The sequence below is a fragment of the Pseudopodoces humilis genome, chromosome 2 (assembly GCF_049639895.1).
Source record: "Pseudopodoces humilis isolate 2021_Gansu_Grassland_sample_001 chromosome 2, ASM4963989v1, whole genome shotgun sequence".
Classification (NCBI taxonomy): domain Eukaryota; kingdom Metazoa; phylum Chordata; class Aves; order Passeriformes; family Paridae; genus Pseudopodoces; species Pseudopodoces humilis.
In genome coordinates, this window is record NC_142201.1 from 9733115 (window position 1) to 9753880 (window position 20766).

The 20766-nt window shown below is 34.1% G+C and overlaps 1 protein-coding gene across 9 annotated transcripts in view; it reads left to right on the plus strand.

The window, feature by feature from the left end:
* The window catches only part of DMD (dystrophin), a 1137330-nt gene that overhangs the window by 428996 nt on the left and 687568 nt on the right, over positions 1–20766 (plus strand). For all 9 annotated transcript variants that reach the window (XM_088068904.1, XM_088068916.1, XM_088068923.1 and 6 more), the window contains 4 exons: positions 5918–6103; positions 6758–6939; positions 10740–10890; positions 15868–15987. In XM_088068904.1, the coding sequence (XP_087925030.1) occupies positions 5918–6103; positions 6758–6939; positions 10740–10890; positions 15868–15987 (639 nt within the window). The remainder of the gene's footprint in view (positions 1–5917; positions 6104–6757; positions 6940–10739; positions 10891–15867; positions 15988–20766) is intronic.

Genomic DNA, 20766 nt, shown 5'->3' on the forward strand with positions numbered 1-20766 from the left:
TACTTCCCCTTAAAATGTGCCTGGCTCTTTCATCAGGAAAGGGAAGATTTGAAGAATGGTGGGTAGACTAGCCCTTCCAACAGGAAGAAATCATAATTTTGTTGTAGGTTTATGGTGAAAGCAATTCTGTTCAGTCACAGTCATTTGATTTACACCAAATCATATTCTGTCTGGAGCCATGGTTCTTAACTGCTCGAATAGGAAGTGCCTTCCTTAGAGAGGCAAATACTGGTGTCTTGTCATCAGCAATGCTACAAACAGAAATACAGCTTATGAGCAGAAATACTCAACAAAATTAAAACCCTTAAATAAACAGAGGCTGAAAATGTTCCCTGGAGACTTTTGATACACTTTGAGACAAGTAGCTACCAAGCAAAACCTGATTTGATATTTTTCCAAGTACAGGTGTTTGAAGAGAGCAAGCTAAGGAGAAAATCGTTTTGTGAAGCACTGACTCACTTGACCATGTATGCAAATTGAAACAGTTTTTCACTTTTTAGAAAGTTTGATCATTATGGGCAGCTGGCAGCCTTGATTCATGTCTAAATCTTGGTAGCATCTTACCTGTCCTCACAGTTCCCAGTCTTAGTCTATTCCCCAAGCCAGTTGATTGAAGTTTTTTTCACTGTCTTTCAGTTGTTCTGAGCCAACCTCTACACTTGAAAACCAAAGGTGCAAAGTTTTTCTTTAATGCCAAGAAGTTATTTGTCTCTTTCAGTCTTGTACCTGCTGTACTTAGTAGAGTAGTTGAAGAAATTAATTTTCTTTTACCACTTTGCCATCAATAATTCCAACACTTTCCTTCCTTTATAAAGAATGTACTTGCATCAATACTGCCTGGCTCTGGTTTTTGTCTTCAGCATATATATTGCCTAAACTCCACTGATTTTTAATGGCCTAATAATCTGCTGCATCTCAAAACTACAGTTGCAAGGACGGGTCAATTCATCCACGTGGAAACATATGCAGTGGAAATGGAACCACAGAGAAAATCAAGTTCTAAAAATCTAGCTTGTCTCAACTGAGCAAGCAAAACCTGCAATTTTTCAGATTTATAAGGCCAAATCTGTGTGGATTTTCAGACAAATAGCAAAAAACCCCAAAACAAAAAAGCAAAACAAAAATCAACAACAACAAGAAAAACACAAAAAAAACCACCAAACCTTTCTTACTCGAGATTCATTTACAAAGACATTTTTAAAATACTTAATAAAACGGAAGTTCTAGCCTCATTTAGAACAAGGAAATTGTTAACATTATAACAAGTGGTCTGAATCAATTTATCTTAAAATTTTTATTACCAGAAATTACTGAACTATTCAGTCTGTAGTCATCTGTTGAGAAAATATAATCTTGATTATTGGAAAGACCATTTTAACATTTAACATTTTAATAGTCATGATTTTGGAATACAAAAACACATAAAATAGATTTTGTAATAAGGAAGCTGGAGGAGTCAAAAGAATAAGCAGTGGTTTCATTCTATGATAGGAGGCATACTTAGAGAGTGAGTAATATGAACTATTTTCTGAGGCTGTAATCCTACAAAGAGGGTGTTCAAAATGAGAAAGATACTCTGAACTTAAATTTGCCTTTAATAAAAAATGTTACTTTAAAATTGTATGTCTTGAAATTTAAAAGCTCTTAAAATGTCCAGAGCCACATTCTTTATCTTTTACAGTGCGACAGACATTTTCTGAAGGAAGGAAATACATAATATAAGAGTGCTGGAATGAACCCTAAGTTTTTCCTTTAAAACTACTTTCTAAACCTGCCCAACTACTTTCTAAAACTCAGAATCAGTCTTTATGTATTAATGGAAACATTCTTGGGGAATTTGCTTACCCACAACTAATTGTTCTCCTCTCTTTCGGAACATACTGCAATAGCAGGTGAGGAACATTTTGTCCCCTCACTCTTTCACCTTGGAGGGGCTGCAAGCTCATGGTTTAAATTTTGTGAATTAATTCATATATTTGCCAGGAATAGCTTATTTTTTCCAGGCTTCTGAAGGTCAGAGGATTTTTACTTTCACTTACTATAGTTTAAATAAATCTTCAGAATCCTTGGGGTCTTTCAGCTCCCACATCCAAGCAGAAGATGGTAAACTCAGTTCACAGAGATTAAAATTCCCATTTTTTATCTCGGCATAATTCCTGTGCAACAGGAAACAAAGGGGGAAAAAAAAAAAAGAGAGAGTCTGGAGTATTTTTTTTTCCTTTTTACATCGGTCCATAAGAAGAATCAGGATTGTTACATGCAAAAGTGTCTGACTAGTTCTCAAAACAGTCTGGGAGATGGCTGCCTGACTGATTCCAAGCTATATATGATACAATGTTCATGAAGCATTTAAACTTCTCATGCTATTTTCACTGGTGTTGGTCAGCCTCTCCCAAGAATAGCAAACTTGAGAGTTCACTGGCTGTGAGAGGGCTCACCCGCAGCGGGAGGCTGCCGGCCACATCCTGCAGCAGCCCTGGGGAGCTCAGCCCGTCTCAGTTTAGGACTACTGCTCCCAGGGTCTCAAGAGAACTGGCTTTAGTCAAGTAATTTTTGTCTTGGCCACAATTTGGGTTAGTAACTTTCTTTAAAGGTTGGATAGAAAAACTGTTGTTCCTCTCAGGTAGTTATTTCATTAGTTTAGGCAAGAGAAATGACTTTCCAAGTCCGTTCCTTAAGAAACAGTGGGCTCGTTAGCCGACGTAAGTTCATGGGAGCAGACGATGTTTGTGATGAGCTCAAGGCCCATGCCCAGCAGTATTTCTAAGACTGTGCAGCCCAAGGAGAAGGGAGGAATGTTGTAATGCAGTATTGCACCACCACAATGAGATTTTATTGAAGTTTTTATTCAGTAAATTAGTCTGTGTTTTGCTCTAACTGCAGCCAATCAAGTTTGTGCTGCATATTCATTAAATGCTGTATTAAGAATAGGTTTTGATTTAAGAATGAAACTGTATCCATATTTAGGCAGCTTTTTATTTCCTAAGAATAGCCTTCCTAATATTATATAGCTATAAAAATTTGACTTCAGCCTGTCCTCATTGTTTTTAATTCTCTTAAAACATATGGTTAGAAACAGCCATCACGATATCAGATTATATCAGATATATCTATTAATAGCTCTTCTATCCATGTAGTATATACAAATATATACCTTAAAATTCCATGTTTTCTCACTTTTTTAAGAATTTCAAAGAGATTTCATATAAATTCATAAACAAGAACACTTACAGGTTGTGCTGTTTGATTGTCTATAATATGATTTATGAAAATCAGAGGTTTCTATTCTTGTTTGTCTTATATAGATTATTTGATTTTGGGAATATTCTTAGTGCTGTAGGTCCTGCACACATAAATTTGGGGTTTATTATGGGATGAGTAATTGATGTAATAATCTTTGAAACGCTACTTTGGTTTTGGTTTTTAATAAAAAGAGTGAGCCATAAGCATTAGGTCAGTGGTTTCCCACTTCTAAGTGTTTCATGTTCTGTTTACAGCTAATTCCACTGATTTGATAGCTGTTTTTTCATGTGATATGCAGGATAAACAAGGGTGGCCAGTTATCTCCTGGAGAGAAAACAGCACTGACAGAAGTAGTAGACATGAAATATAACAGTGCTTATATGTCTTTTTAGTCAAGTCAAAATCCACGGTTGCCTACAAGGAGTGTTTTTATCCTTATAGACATTTTACCATCTTACAATTTTAGAATTCCATGCTTACATATTTTTCTTCTAGTCTTTTTCTGTTTTCCTTATGTTAGAAAACAATCTGGGGGTTTTTTTTGTTTGTTTGTTTTTCCTTTTTTTTTTTTTTTTTTTGATTGAGAACACAATTTGAAATACCTGTCAAGAAACTCTTTAACTCTTTTGGTTTCTACTTTCATTATGCTTTTGTACTTCTTTGAGAGATATTACAACAGATCTGAAATTAGTTTAGGCACAATTTTTTTCATGTGAGGTCATGAGTCCAAGAATTTTCAGTGCTCTTCTGTATAATATTTATATTAGCATGAGAGAAGGCAGAGAAAATGCTAATCATTAGCAAAAATTATACTTAGTAGTTGTTCCTCAAAGTGTTGTTGGGGGTCCTTAGTTAAAAATTTGTCATACATGAGACAATTCAGTGTCTGATCTAGAGAAGATTTTTAGATGAAGAATTTTCAAACAAATACAGACAACATAGATCATCACTACAAACATGACATCCCTAACCTCACTCAACTGTTAAACTTTTTTTTTCTACACTGTAACAGATATGGATATATAACATGAAATATTTCTATGGAAAGAAAAAAAAATATTACCTGTGAAAAGCACTGATCAAGTTATCCCTTTCCACAGTGGAGAAAATTATATCTTCCTGCAGGAATGTGATCTGGTTGGGTACAATTTCTTATTGCATTGTATATTATTTGAAATCTAGAATTACACACAGTTCAAAAGTTAATTTGTGCAGAAGGGATATTTGCAGACCATTTTCTGTGCTACATTATTTATATTTCTTTAAGATAGTATTTCCTTTTAACAAAAAACAACCAACCAAACAAAAACAAAACAAAAAACCACAAACCCAAACTATAAAGTTCATCAGATTTCCAAGCCTGCTTTTTCTGGTGGGTTTCAGTTACTGACCACTGTGTTTCTCACAATGACAGAGTGACATTACGTGGTCTAACACGGATTTATGGATCTGCATAAATTCCATGTGATTAGTAGAGCTATGCAATTCCAAATGAAGCTGTTGTTGTGAAGATTGAAAATTTCGTTTTTAATGATTACATTGCATGCATTGCACTTCCTGAGGTCAGCCCACTTGGTTGAGCTCTAATCCCACAGGGGCCATTCACATAAGAGTCGGGCTCGATGGTTCTCTGGGTCCCTTCCAATTTAGAGCCTGCTGTGTTCCTGCTTGTGATTCTAGTGATAAACTTTAACTTTTAGTTCTAAACTGCAATGAAAGGCTTTATTAGCTGCTTTGAGCATTTTATTGGCACAAGTTTGTCAGTGGAAACAATTTTTGCCAACTATAAAAACATTAAGTGCCTTGGTATTTTTTTTTTTAATAGAAGCATAAGCATATTTATATGTATAGTTTGTTTTCTAAATTAAATTCCTAACAAAGTAGCTGAACTTGTTCAGAACTTTTTGAAAAACATATGGGATGGTATCTTCTGTAGCAAATTTTTTTGTTGTTTCTCTTCTGTCCTTGTTTTCTACTGTTACACTAATCAATAAATACTTGTTGATTTCTCTTGACTTTAAGCAGTAGACCAGAAATAGGATTTCTGTTCTCATAAGTGACACTTAGCTTCTAAAAAATAATTATAAGATTGGCCTTTGCAGAAAAGAGAAATCAACAGTAATATGATTTTGCTTGGTTTTAAAAAGTTACGATTTTGCATGAGTTTTTGAGCTTTTTCAGCTTCCTAGAATGGTTTTCACAAAATATGTGTCTGGTTTTCAAAAAATATGTCTGTGGATTGCTCAAGCCTAGCATTGCATGTAGTGTAAAGGTTTGTTGGTTTGGATTTTTTAAATATCATGTTTTCCATAGATTCTCTGCTAAGTCAGCAAGTAACTTCCTACATAATTACTTACATTATTTATGAGCTGCTATGGTAAATACCTCTTTAAATACATGGTAAATATTATTTCCATTACTCATTTTTCTGAACAGTTGATAGAAGTTTTGAGTAACAGTGTGAAGTATCTAATTGAATGTGAGATTTTTGTATTTCCTTCCATCTTAACTGATCTTAGTCAGTTAACTGATTTTGTATTACAAAGTACTTCTATGCACTAGCCATCTGATTTTTTTTTTTTTTCTAGAATACAATGGTATTCTATTTATTCCTTTGTAGGGCTGTCTGAGTAGATGGCATTTTCACTGCTCTCACAATTTTGGTTTTGATCAGTTTTTAGAAAGTGTTGAAGAAAAGAAATTTAGCACCATGCGGATGGGGGCTGGAGATCTTGAAAACTACCAAACTGCTTTAGAAGAAGTACTCACATGGCTTCTCTCTGCTGAAGATGCATTACAAGCACAAGGAGATATATCCAATGATGTAGAAGTTGTTAAAGAACAATTTCACACCCATGAGGTACGTGTTAATACTAATCTTTCAAAGTAGTTATATTTTATCCTATTTGCTTTTTTTTGGGGGGGGATTTTTTAATTTTTTTTTCTTTTTTTATTAATTTTGATTGCAAGAATGTAAACTGGAGACTCTGCCTTAGAGTCATAGAATTGTTTAAGCTAGAAAAGATCCTCATGTCCAACCATTAACCTAACACTGCCAAATCCACCACTAAACCATCTTCCTAAATGCTGCATCTACATGTGGTGACTCAACCAGTTCCCTGGGAAGCCCATTCCAATATTTGACAACATTCATTGGAGATTTTTTTTTTCCTAATATCCAATCTAAATGTCCTCTGGTACAATTTGAGGCCATTTCCTCTCATCCTGTCATTTGTTACCATACCCACCTCTTTGCAACCTTCTTTCAGGTAGTTGCACATATCAGTAAGGTCACCCTGCAGCCTCTTCTTCTCCAGACTACACAACTTCTTGCCCTTTGAAGAAAACAGAAGTGTTTATTTTTGGTTTACGTTATAAAGTTTGGTGAGGGATTGAAAAAATTAAAAACAGGGTTGAAAATCCTGTTGGCAAAATGCTGAGATTCTGTTCTTTCATTTCAGACAATGCAATTGAAAACTGGAGGTTTTATTAATATATTTTTTTTAATTGTCAGGGTTTTATGATGGAGTTAACAGCTCACCAAGGACGCGTTGGTAATGTTTTGCAAGTTGGAAGTCAACTTCTAAACACTGGAAAACTTTCAGATGAGGAAGAGAATGAAATCCAAGAACAAATGAATCTACTTAACTCTCGTTGGGAAAGTCTCAGGGTAGCAAGTATGGAAAAACAAAGCAAGTAAGTAGTATGTCAGGTGAAAGATTATATATTGATTTTGACTGAAACAGTCCTGAACTTGACTAACAGCTGGGATTTTCCTTCACTGTGAAAAAAAAACTCCATCTTGTATCTGTTTTAACCTGAAATTTGATGTGTAGTGATTTTGAACCTTGCATGTTGTTTGGACCCTGGAAGTCACACAAAGCAGTAGCTATCAACAACTTGGACACAAACTTTAATCAAAATTTACATAACCTACCTCACCTTTTTCCAGCTGTTTCAAAAAATATTGTATTACACTATATTGAGATACAAAGGAAAGAATCTTTGTAAAGATAAAATAAGAAAAAGGCAAACAAATCTCTAAAACTCAATCCCATTAAAAGAATAAATGAGAGCTTAGCTTTCATGGAAATACTGCTAACGTTTTATCAGAGTGCAAATTACACAGTTTTGAAAAGGGCAAGTGCTGTAGTTTGAAGTTGAATTACAAGTAGAAGTAGAGAAATGATCTATTAAACACTTACAATAATCTTTGGCAATTTTTAATATTACTTTATCTGATTTTGAAATTTTGATTGACATAGTACTTTGAAGTACATAGTTCTTATCTGGGATAAGAAATTCCATAAATGTTGGAGTTTGTGACTGTGCTACAGAGGAGTAATTTGGTTTACAGGATACAGAGATAAAGTTTTTATTTTCTTACTTTCTTCATAAGTATATATTGAACATATTTCATCTTCCTCCTCTTTGAGCTTTTTCCAGTCCTGCCTTACCTTTTTGGAGTTGAGGGGTTTGCCCATTGCATTAAAAAGCAAACTGTGATTTCAACAGTAGCATGACATAACTATTTCTCCTAATATGTTCTTAGCAATTCCAAACATTTGTTTTCTTTTAAGCTTGCTACTGAGTACTGAGAATGTTTCCTTTATTCTGTCTTCCTTTGACTATAAAATTGTTGATGCGTTTCAGACGTTTCAACCTAACTTATTCCAGTTCTAGTATTATTTGGAGAGAAAAAAATCTATGATGCTTTACTGTAGGGAGTTTTTATTTGCCATACTTAATTTCATTTAAATGAACACGTGCAAGTAGCTATGTCCCCGAATGGTGCTTTGTCTCCTTAAAATGTCCTTTAACCAGTTGTTAAACCCATCTCCCAACTGCAGCCGTAGGTCATTGCTTGGGGAATTGAATGGCCTAGTATCTTCTAAAGCAGGTCATATTTGGGTAATATGAATTCAGTAGAAGACATAAAATGATAGGAGCTTCACAGAGAGTGTTGTGCTACTATTTAATTTCCTATTAAAAAAAAAAATCTGTGATAAATTTAATGAGATTGGGGATAGGGCAAAAGAAAATTTCTCAGGAGTGATATACTTAGATATAGTTAATTCTGGCCTTTTGGTCAAAACCCTGTGTTTCAAGAGACTGGCTGGAGGATTATAAAAATCTTTCATATCATAATATAATATGTTTCTGGGTTATTATACATAATTTGAACTCTCAGGATCCATCTTCTACCTCAGCTTAAAGCACAATCTTCTGAACACATTGCAGTAATCTTGTCTGTCCCTAAAGCACACTGACACGTTTGGCCAAACTGGGATGATTTTTGTGGAGAACAGCAAGGCTGTCTGACCTCTGTAATGGTAATAAGAAGTGTGAAAAAAGGTACCACATTTTACAGCTCAGGGAAAACAAAAGCAAGCAATAAACAAGGACAGGAGGAAGTTATTCTGATAAAGATGCTATAAAAGTGAAAGGGTCTTAGAAAAAGTGATTTATGAGGTCAAAATGTCAGAAGAAGTTTGGAACACAGTAATGTTTTTATGTAAAAGCAGCTCAGATTGGATTTCTCATGTATTCACTATGTATTGAAAGTATTTTACTTCTAATAAGTGATAAATGTGCCACTGTAGAGAAAAACAATGCAATTTACCACTTTATAGGGAATTCTACAACTTTTAAAGCATATTCAGTTCAATGAAAAAGGGTTTGTTTTTAAATTTGAAACTTATGAGAGCCATACTGTAAACAAAAGTTTTGATAATCTCCTGAGGCATATAAATAAATACTAAACCCTCATATCATATGTTTATAAAAGTATTTTGAAAACAAGGAAGTACATGGTGAGTGGTAAGAAATAAGCATCATTCTTTTGCTTAGGAATAAACTGTGATTATGTAGTTTTTAAGTTTATGCTCCTTACTTCAGAATAATATCAATATTATGTATAATATGTGTTTCATCATATTTTCATTTTCTTAGTTAACTTTAACAGGTTTTCTGTACATTTATTTAATTTATTGCTAAGAGGGATACCTTCAGGATGAAGCATTGTACATTATAATATGTTAGTTTAGAACATCAAGACAATAAAATACAGAGTTGAAAATGAAGGACTGAGATGTGAGAACCCTAGTCTCTTGTGAACCATGGGCTTTATTGAAACAGAGTATCATCTTTCTGTGAGCTATCTGTAATTAATAGAGAGATTAGATTGGAAACATACTGTATGAGTCCTCTGGTAATTTTTTTAATATATGATTTCCAGTTTAAAAAAAAGATAAAATAGAAGAGAAAAAAACAAATCTGAAATCATAGAATGCTATTGATGAGAATTTTGTTCAGGAAAGTTTAGAGAATTTCTGAAGAGGCAAGCGTGAAAATCTGTAGTGAATTTTTGACCAGATCATTTTGGATCTATGTAATTTGATTAGGAAAAACTGAAGTATTTCCTGCTTAATTTTTCAGAATATTCACCATTGAATAAATAAAAATATAATAATTTTTCTATTTAATATCCTAAATTAGAGGAAGCCTGGTAAGGCCGCCTATTTGAGCAGTTTTCAAAATACTTGTAGTGGATAAAGCAGGATTTAAAAAAAAAGTACAGAAATTTTGAATTCCAGCTGTGCTGCAATTTGGTGTCCGCAACCTCAGAACCAGACCAGCCGGGAGTGGCAAAATGAAATAGGGATGGGTATGATGGAATAGCCCAGAAAAGAACTTAATAATGAGTAAAACAACAAAAGAACCTAAGCTGTGCACAGTATAAATCAAACTCCAAAGACCCAGTAGCAAGATAACCATAACAATACGCAGGGTGTAATATGAGGACAGGGGTCTAATCATTAACGAGAATAAGAAACATTACCTTTTATGTAACATGCTATGAACTAGTCAAGAACAGGAGCTAAAAGCATAACAATATATGCAGAGTAACCTTATCTACATAACAATTCCCATGATTCTATTCTTCTCTCCCTAACCTGAGTGTCTCCCATCTCAGTATTCCATTTCCCAAGGCCTTAGGTTGATGTTTCCCATCCAAGCCATTGAGGCTAGCTCTCTCTCTGTTCCTGCCGGTTCCATTCCTACGCAGCTCTAATTGAAACACAGCTGGAAGACAAAGCTTTAACAGACCCAGTGTTATATGATGTAGTCAGTTCCTAAAGAAAAGGTTTCAAAGTTTGTTTAAATCAGAACTATTTCAAAGAAAATTCATTACCTTCTCCATAGAACCATAAAGTTTGGAAGGGACCCATTGGGGTCATCGAGTCCAACTCCTGGCCCTGCACAGAAACTCCAAGAGTCACGCCCAGTGCCTGAGAGAATTACCCAAACACTCCTTGAGCTTCGTCAGGCTGGTGCTGTAACCACTTGCCTGGGAAGCCTGTTCCCTTTTCAAAGCATATATTTCTATTCTGCCTTCAAATGTAACCGTGTGAAAATCTGTTAGTATATGGGGCAGATGCTTCTGCCTGTTTCCTTCACTTAGAATTGCTAACTATTATTTCTTTGCTTTACAGTTTACATAAAATCCTAATGGATCTGCAGAATCAGCAGCTAGCCCAGCTAGCTGATTGGCTGACAAAAACAGAGGAAAAAACAAAGAAAACTGACTTGGAGCCCTTAGGTCCAGATCTAGAGGACCTAAAGCGTCAAATAGAAGAGCACAAGGTATACTGTGGTGTGCTTCCAAAGGCATAAAAACCAAATTGAGTGTTTGACATTTTAAAAGCTCCCCTCCTGCCGTTAGAGCATAGCAAAGTAATATGAAATCTTGGTTTAATATTTATTATTCTGTACAGTTAACAAGCTTTTGTAGACTTACTCTATCACAACTGTGAGTTTTATTCTGATATTAAAAAAAAATTGCTTTCTTTTTATATATAAGCAATATACTAGAATATGCAAGGCAATTGTAACATCTTCTCATTACATTACAATGAAAATATATCAGTTTTTTTAATACCTCTGTATTCTTCTTTTTCTGTCTTGCTTTTTTCTCTTACATGTTGTAGCACAAATGATGCAGTTGTCAGACTACATAGTATTGTTAGGACTCCATAGATTCTGAATATATATTTACACTGAATATGAATTAAGCACTGTAAAATGTCCTACTTCCTAACAGTAAAAAATACTTTTTGGTAATGTATTTAAATAACAGAAAAAAAAAACCAAAACCCACAAAAAAACCCCACAAAAAAACCCCAAAATAACTGCCACAAAAACAAACAAACAAACAAAAAAAAACCAAAAAGAAAACCAACAACAAAAAACAAATCCAAACAAACCAACCAAACTCAGGAATAGAATATGAGATGGAATTTGGCCATTCCACATTACATACAATTTTTTTATTGGAAGAATTAAGAACTAAAAAGAGAGAGGATAGCTTATGTCATAGATTGATTTCATTTACTGGATTAGATTGCCTTGCTTCATATTAATTTAGTTTTCAAAATAAATTTAAATATGTGTCTATAGCACGTGATGATGATAAGGAAACAGAGAAAAAATATAGAAAACAGGTGATTTGTGAGGTGGTGGAGATTTAATATGATGACCTGTTAATGTCTCTGCATCAATGGCTCAAAGCAGTTCTATGTCATGTTATCTTCTGAGGTTTTAACACCTGATGCTTCATGGCCTGTGTCAGTGCTAATCCGGGTTTTAGAGGGCAGATCGTCCTGAGAAACAACTCAAACTGAAATCAGCTTTTACAGTTCTTTTAAAAATAGGTCAAAAGCTGCAAAAGACTTCATGATGCACTTGTGTGTTAAAGATGATTTCTTTGCATTCTGATTAAGGAGTGCTACTGAAGAAGAATACAAATTCTGCAGCTCCTGCTGCTTTTAGTGCTGTCTGTGCTTACCCTGTGAGGAGACAATGCGTTTCAGTGTGTGGGTTTGCTAGCTAAGGACATTTTCTGACATTAAATTTTCTTTTTAGAAAAGACAGCAGGTAATTATGAAATGGTAATTAGAAAAAGAAACATGAAAGATTTTGAATATATCAGTACTAAGAATTGAATAACTTTCCTCCTATTTCTATGCATTTTATGCTTGAGTACTAACATAAAATGTAATCCTTTTATTTATGCAATCTCTTTATGCTTCTTTCTAATACTGAGAAAAATGGGTATTTAGCTTGTATCTGAAGATTCTGAGTGAAGACATACAGAAATCTCTTTTCCACATGCTTGTTCATCTTGGTGTGTTGAGTCAGTGAACATTATTTATTTATGTGTATTAATTTTCAAAACTGTTTTGTGTGCAAGAGGCAATTTAGCTAGAAATGATTGAAATAAAATGGTTTGGATTTATTTTTAATGATATCAATATTCATTTATCACTTTCCTTATTCTGAAATCAACAGGGTTTTCCATTCTTTCAGTTACTGAAAGTGCCATATAATTTTATTGTATTTTACATACAGCAAAGCTACCTCCTTATAGCAAGGGTTAAAACAATGGAATTTTAATTGGATAATTATTGCTTTGTTATTGCACAAACAAAAAAGCAAAACCCAACACTATTCATATTTTATTAGTCTCACATGAATCTGGTTGTATCAGAAAACAATGTTTTATAAATTCATAAAAAGAGCCAAAAGTTGGAAGATATAAAAGGCAATCATCATTTCAAATGGAACTGACTTCAGTAAACTTATCAGTTTGGGTTGTTGTCATCTTGCCTCTGTCTCCTCTTTACCCTTATAATTTTGCCCTCCTCTTTCTACCTGTCAATAGTGGGTACTTTTCACTCTATTTCACGTTATGTATCCCCCTTTGACTTATGATTTCCATACATCTGATTTCTTTATTCTATGTATTTTAAAATGATGTTGCAAAAATATTGGTCTTGAGTTCTTATGACTGACACTTCAGTTTCTCTGCTGAGTCATGTTAAAAAAAAACCAAAAACCAACCAACCAAAAAAACTCACTAATGTATATTGGGAATGGCAACCAACAATCAGACCAGAGAAAGAAGAAAAGAAATATATGAGGTTGTTATCTTGACAGTACTGAATATTTTCTGAGTGGACTGAAGTTGTGAACTAGCAAAATTTGTGTCATTAGGAAGATACAGAGTTTCGTTAGAAATCTGGCATAAACAGTATATTTTTGAAGACCAGTTAAATATTTCAGTAAAATATTTTTTCTTGCAGTAGTGTTATAAGTACTTTTCCTTCTGTTACAATTATCCCTTCCTTAAAATTTTGTAAAGAAAGAAAGCTACTTTTGAGTAAAAATCTAAGGACTATTGTGCTTTTCAAGCAGTATATTGTATTGAAAATGTTATAATTAATTTTAAAAATTGTGCTTTTAATTGCATTGGTTTTATTATTCCAAATTATTATTATACCATATATAGTTAGTAGATTCTTATAGTTTCATTAACTTTCTAAAATCATCTAAGATTTTTTAGTGCTAGGAGTTTTAATATTTCAAATTAATTTATGAGGTAGAGTGAGACACTTCTTCAGTGTCCAAATATCAGGATAGATTTGTCTTTGGATGACTTTGGTAGGCATTTTTATTCATTTTGAACTAGATTACGTTGGAGTTGTGTAAGGTAATAGACAGGAATTAAAGGAATTGTGGAGTTTTATGAGTTTCTGTTGTTGCTATCTTTATTCATCAACCCCTACATCCATCTCACATTTTAAGTCTCTGAAAGTTTGCTATTTCTCTAATAAGCTCAGGACAACTTGTTAGAAATTTCCATTTAAATGATTTGAACAGTGTGCTCTTTCCTTGAAACTGTCCATCATAAATTCCAGTTCCAACAAGATCGTGTAAACAAACAATTCTCACCAATGAATTTCATGGTAAAAATAGACTCTTAGATTATAAAGAACAGTCTTTTACTTCAGACTAAATTGAATCTGCTTGAGCATTAGATAATGATTCAACTTTCTGGTTCATCTGTTCCATGACTTCTCAAGTCTTTCACAATGTGTGTGAGACTCCCACCTCCAAAGTGCCATCCACTCCTGCTAACTCCGGTTTTGTTCTGGGATGCCATCTGTCAGATTCCAGCTAATAAGGAAATAAAAGTCACCTTGTCCACGGCTGTAGACTTACAGAGCAATGAATTTGTTTTGTATGGCTTAAAGAGGGGGTTAAACATGGGGGAAATGAGCTGTATTATACACTCTAATCCATGACCGCTCTGCTTCCTCTTCCCTTTCAAATGCTGCCTCATAAAATGTTGAGAAGTCTAAATTCCAGGGATGACTCTAGCAATTTAGTACACTTTGCAGTCCTTGAGAATTGTTTTATAGTCTAGCTCTCTGAAGCAAATGGTACTCACAGGCATGAAAGTTAGAAAAAGAAAGATTCTTGTATTGTCTCAATATGCCCATGAAGGAAATTAACTCTGAAATGAGTGGTAAGATATTTATGCCCTAAAAACAAAGTAGTCTGCAAATTCCTTTCCTATTGCTTATAACCACATTATGTTTTGGTATTAATGTATTCATTTTTTTTAAATTTTCACATAAAAGTAAGATGTCTTCTGAAAAAGAGTTTTAGAATGCATGACCTTATTTTCAGCAAGGACTTAATAACTGAGCGAATTACCCTACTTAAAAAAGCAGCAGAAAACCACAGCATTGTGAAATTCAACATAGTTGGTAACACAGTCAAGGTTTCTCTTGTGACCATGTTATTTTTTGGACTGTAACTATTCCAGTATATATGCATTAATCCCTAGAACACTCAGCTGAAGTACTGAGGACATAAAGGACATTGGTTTCTCCCATTCTTTTGCTGGTTTGCAGCAAGTTAGAGACACCTAAAAAGTGTGACAGGCAAGATGGAGTCCTGGATACCTTGGGATTTTTTATTTTTTTTTTTCAGGGAAGCGTTATGAGGTCTTCTCTGTGGTTTTAATTTTCATTACCAAACACCACTTTAGCTCCTTACATTTTTGTTGTGTGTTTTTGCTGCACCTGAGCAAAGGAAAGAGAAAATAGGTCTGGCTGCTCAGTTCCCTGATGCCAGAGCTGGACTGGTTTTGATTTTAACTATAGCAAAGGAGTGTTTCCATCTTTCATGGAAAATGAGGAACAAAAAGGGCAAGCAAGTTTTTCATCAGACATGCAGAAATAATGAAATTACTTTGTTTCTTGTTTAGTTTCCTGGTTTCTGCACTGAGTGAAACTAGGGTGCTGCATGACTTCCCTAATGGTGGGTCACCTCCTGAGTAGCTTTCTCCTATATGAGTAATGGTATAGGGGTGCCAAGCTGAAGTTAGTAAGTTCTTGTTTAATCAAACCTATGTGATATTTTTTTTTAGTATTCTTACAATCTTGAAAAACAAATAAATATTTTCATACATTTGTATGAAGTATAAAATTGAATTCAGTGGCTATTTAAAATCTGCAGGCTATTGATATGTATACATATTATATGGATATCTGTAAATCAGATACATAAACTCAAAAAAATTATTTCTCAAGCAAAATTTTCAGTCTGGAATATTGTTTTAAGAGTTAGGACTTGTGAGTAACTTTAAGCTCTGGAGTTCTCATAATTAGTCAGTTATGCAAGTTAATCAGTCAATGGTACAATTAATTTTGCTTTTTTTTTTTTTTTTTTTACTTTGGAACACATTCTCTAACAGATATGCTTTCATTATAGGCATTTCAAGAAGATCTGGAGCAGGAACAAGTCAAGGTGAATTCCCTAACCCATATGGTAGTGGTGGTGGATGAAAACAGTGGTGACAGAGCTACTGCTGCACTTGAAGAGCAGCTTCAGGTAATAACTAAATGGCAGTACCAGTCCCAAAAAATTGAAATAGGAAATTTTAAAAGTAAGCAAAACAAGATAGTGAATGTGTACAGGATCATAATTTGTAGATAAATAATAGTTATCAGGAAGTATTAAGATTATTCTGTATTTTTCTAAAGCACTTTTGAGGGGAAAGTCATAATTTATTTCCCATTATTTTCTCATGGTCATGTTTCTTAGGAAATGATGGGAACTATCACTTAATTGTATTTTCTAAATGCAATCACTTGAGTATCTTTAAAAAAATGACACATTGGAGATACATTTGTGATAGAGCTAGCAGCCAAGATATTCTAAAAACTTTTCAAACAGTAACTTGCTCATAGTAAAAGTTCACTATTTCACTTGCATCTTTAAAAAGTTGCTAATGCTATATTATTTACATTCCAATGATCTTACTGTATCTTCTGAATGAAATTGAATAAACAAAAGTCCATAATTAATGTTAAGATACATTGAAAGAGGGTTCTTTTGTGTTGGTGGTCAGCTCTCTGTGGACACAGCTCAAGAGGAATGGTAATATTAAAACCAAGATTCCTTCTGTTTTTTCTCTTTCAGAAAGGAGAAAGTGCTTTTCTTTCATTTTGATTTAGTACCTAAGAAAATAAGAGTTTGTGGGTTCTAAATCATTAATACCCAGGGCTTCTCTAGAGAAGCTATCAATAAATTCAGGCAGAAGATATAGCTGTAGCACAAACAGATACTTGTGTGCTGCCTTGAATGTAGATAATTTGGATACTAATACCAGTAAATTAGTAATTGGTTTGGAATTTGGAGTAGGTTTGGCTAAGATGCTGAGCACTGCCACTTCAAATGTAATTCTCAGTTTTCTGCACTGCAGCTACTTAGTCACTCAAGGAGCTCAACCCAGCCAAGATAACAATATAGCCTCTACTGATCCATAATTATTAATTTCTTTTGACTTCATCTTAAGTGTCAGAACTGTGGTGCACCTGCCCAAAATAGTCTTAACCTTCCAGAATTTCTTGCCAGCTCCTTGCAACTGTTCAGTGGAATAAAGCAGATTCCTAGCAAGAACACAGCTCCAGAAGCTAAACTCGTAAAATATCTTAAATGGAAGAAGGGAGAAAATAATTAATAGTATTTGATATTTATGGCACTTCATGAATTAGAAGATGTAGAAATGAGTTTTTAATAATGGGAAAAACAAATTAAAGGTTGGTGGATTGTTAGACAATCTAATTTCACATCTTCAGAAAGAAGAATTAAGGGAACATCAGGTGACACAACTTCATCCCAGATTATTACAGTGGTTGAAAAAGTAACATTAGTATCTTGTACAAAAACTCTGGCTGAGTCATATTGGAATAAAGCATGAAATGGAACTCAGATATTACTGCAATACCTTAAAGAAACATAATGAATAATTAATGTAAATTAAACATAGTGGTAATATACAATGTGTAACTCTACCAGTGCAGAAAGCACCAATTATTACTATCTTGGAAAAAGTACATTCCTTGAAAGATGCTAGAAAGATAATTCTTGAGTCCCCTCACCCTGCAGCACAGGCCACATCTGAGCAGAGCATGGGGTGGTGTGGAACAGTCCATTTTCTCTTCTGTTACATCCTTTATTCACAGTTTGTTACAGAAGAATCTGAGAGAAAATATAATAATGTAATAATACCATTGCTCTGGAAGTTAAAAAACATGTAGCAACATTACAGATGTTAATAAAACCTAAGTACAGATATAAAGCTATAGCATTTAGAGTGTTACAGAGGTGTGGAAACTTGCATACTTTAATGCCAGGAAAACAGAATTACCACAGTCCCCTTGCTCTCCTAGTGAAATATTACGCCTCTTTTGTGTACAGGAACTGTTTGGATTTTTTTTTTTTTTTCATATCACTTGCAGTCTGAATATAAGTACAGGAGATAAAATGTATTGACAGGCACAACTATCAGAGCATTTTACAAAAAACACAATGGAGGAAAGTTCCAAGCTTGATTATGTATCTGTCAGTCTGACTTCTAAGAGTAGAACAAAATAAGAGCATGAAGTGTCAGACAAAAGAGCTTAATAAGACTGGCTCACTGAGGTGCTGGTCAGGATCAGATTAGGAAGAAAATGAGCAGTTATTTCCATGTAATAGTCAAAGATGCATTTCCCAAGCAGTTGCAATTCAGTTATGCCTTTCTTTTTGGGGCAGTGATTCCCAAAATATTTTCATACATATAAATATCTATGTATGCATTGTGTATTTTTTTTTTCCAAATGTCAGTATAAGACAATTTTTTAAAGCCTAAAAAGAACCTTTTGAGATTTTAGGTCTCAGGAAGGTTGACAAGAATTTATGCTGATTTTAAACTAACTGTATAGTTATTGCCTATGCAAAAACATATGTATTTAAGAGGCAATAAATGGCACAGAAGCCAAAAGTGTCGCCTGAAACAAATTATTAGTTGAAAATTTACTTTTGCTTGGAAAATTAAAACTCTGCACAATATCAGGTTTTTTCTTAGAAACAGCTGTTCCCCTAAAGTACTTTGTGAGACTACAGCTAGACCGGGTGAATGTGAATATTGAACCTTCTTTTACATTACTTTGCTGATTTAACATATCAGTGTGTGACATACTGAGAGGCTCTGTTTATGCTGCTACTGAGAACCCACTATTTAGCCTTAAAACTCTGAGTGCCCCAATCAAACTCAATCCACGGATTTACCAAGGCAGCTGCAGAATAAGGCTCAAATCTATATTTAATGCTGCAAAATCAAACCACTTTAGTAGCAAAACTGTTGCTGTGCTCTGACTTGTTTCTACAAGAAATATGTGGGGAATTATTTTCAGCTGAGAGAAATAGCTGGATAACATACAGAAGCCATGAATGCAGGGGGATTTTTTTCCCTAATTATACCCAGCAGAAAACAGGTCTCTTAAGGATTCTCATGGGCTAGCTCAAATTAGAGGCTTCCCCAAGCTTCAAAGGGTCAGGGTCTGTGCTAGAAAGAAATCTGGAATAAATGTTAACAAATGCTACTTGATGGCTTATTCCCCTGCTGGGGGAAAGGAGCTGAGAGTGTATTTTCCAGGCTTATATATTCATATTATTTAGGGTACTGTCATTTCATTGAAGATGATATATGGGTAGTTCTTGTAAAAATACATCAAAATAAGTGAGGAATGTTAAAGAATGAATAGACTATTTCAGTTGACTCACTGAGCACTTATGACAGGAAGCTGCATCCTACAGACATCAGGGGTTTCCAAGACCTGCTTATCACAACAGTTTGATATTCCTGGTTGATGCCTGGGAAGTTGAAATCTCCCACAAGGGCAAGGGTTACTGATTTAGAAATTTTGCCTAATTCCCTGTAGAATATTTTTCATCCTGAGCAGCCTGGAGTTCTCCATCCCAGATTTCCAACCATGGGACTCATTACCCCGAGTCTCATTAATAGCACAGCTGCGGGACCTGACCACTGCTTTCAGTTCATCCTATTTGTTTCTCCCACATTGTATGTTGGTGTATGAAATGTTGAGCATTTCAGAACTGCACACAAAACATATTGGTGTTTGGTAGAAATTCTGTGAATGAGCTAAATATTCAGTTGTAAAGAATTAATTATTAATTTTGGATATAGGCAAAAGCATTTTTCCACTTTTTTTCATTATTTTAAAAAGTGGGTAGCTATACCTAAAAAGAGAAAAGCATTTATAAAATAAGCTCTTAGTTGCAGGCTTACAGTACATTATTCAAGTTAAGGCTGTAAGAAAAGACATTTTTTAACAGGAGGGCATTTTATTTGTTAGTATGGATTCAGACAATTTCTATGAAAATTGGTTTTCCCAAGTGTTAGGAACACTTGGAGCAGTCTGAGTTTCTGGGAATCACACAGGCTACTGTTTGATGTGAGTAGAGAATTCAAGTTGAGCACCATGAGATTTAGTATCATAACTACTTTATAAATAACAGCCCTGATATGATATTTCAAACTTGAAACTTCATGTCTAAAATCCATTCAACCAAAAAGTGTATCTTGTTCTCATGGTTGTTATGGCTTCTCATGAGAAATAACAAGATTTAAGGTATTTCACAGAATCAGCACTTTTATCAGTGCTGTTACTTGGTCATTTTGCTTACTTTGTTAAAATAAAAGATCTTGTCAAATTATTGAGGAGAAAAAAAAAAGGTTTTGTGGCTCTGAAATCATATGCTAAAAATGGTACTTCATATTAACTTTTTTGCTGTGCAAATCAATATATTTCTCAGAGTTAATGCAGAGCCAGGTATTAGATCTTGTTCTCTTGAGGTTTTGGTGTTTTCAAGAGGACCAAACAAAAAATACTTTTGATGGTGTACCATAACCATCAATAATGATTACTAATCATCAATATCAATATCATTAATTGATGGAAATGTTATTGTGGTTGTTGAAAGAAAATTGTTTTTTTCATGTCAATCATTAAGAAAAGTCAGGGTGTGAGCTATTTAAAAGTTACTCTGGTATAAGGATTTTTATAAAATAGCTATGAGGAAAGATATTCTTATGATTTTTGAACTAGTAATCAACAAGGTGAAAAATATTCAATTAAATATTTTTATGATTTTAGTGTCCACTAAATGGAAAATTGTATCTGCTGATTTTTTACTGTGACATAAAACTGCTAATGCAACAAATTCAGATGGCATTCTGAAATTTTATCTTCCATATCCTAGGAAGTGAAACTTAATTTTTTTCATTCTGGTAGAAAATACAGCTCTAATTTTAATTGTGCT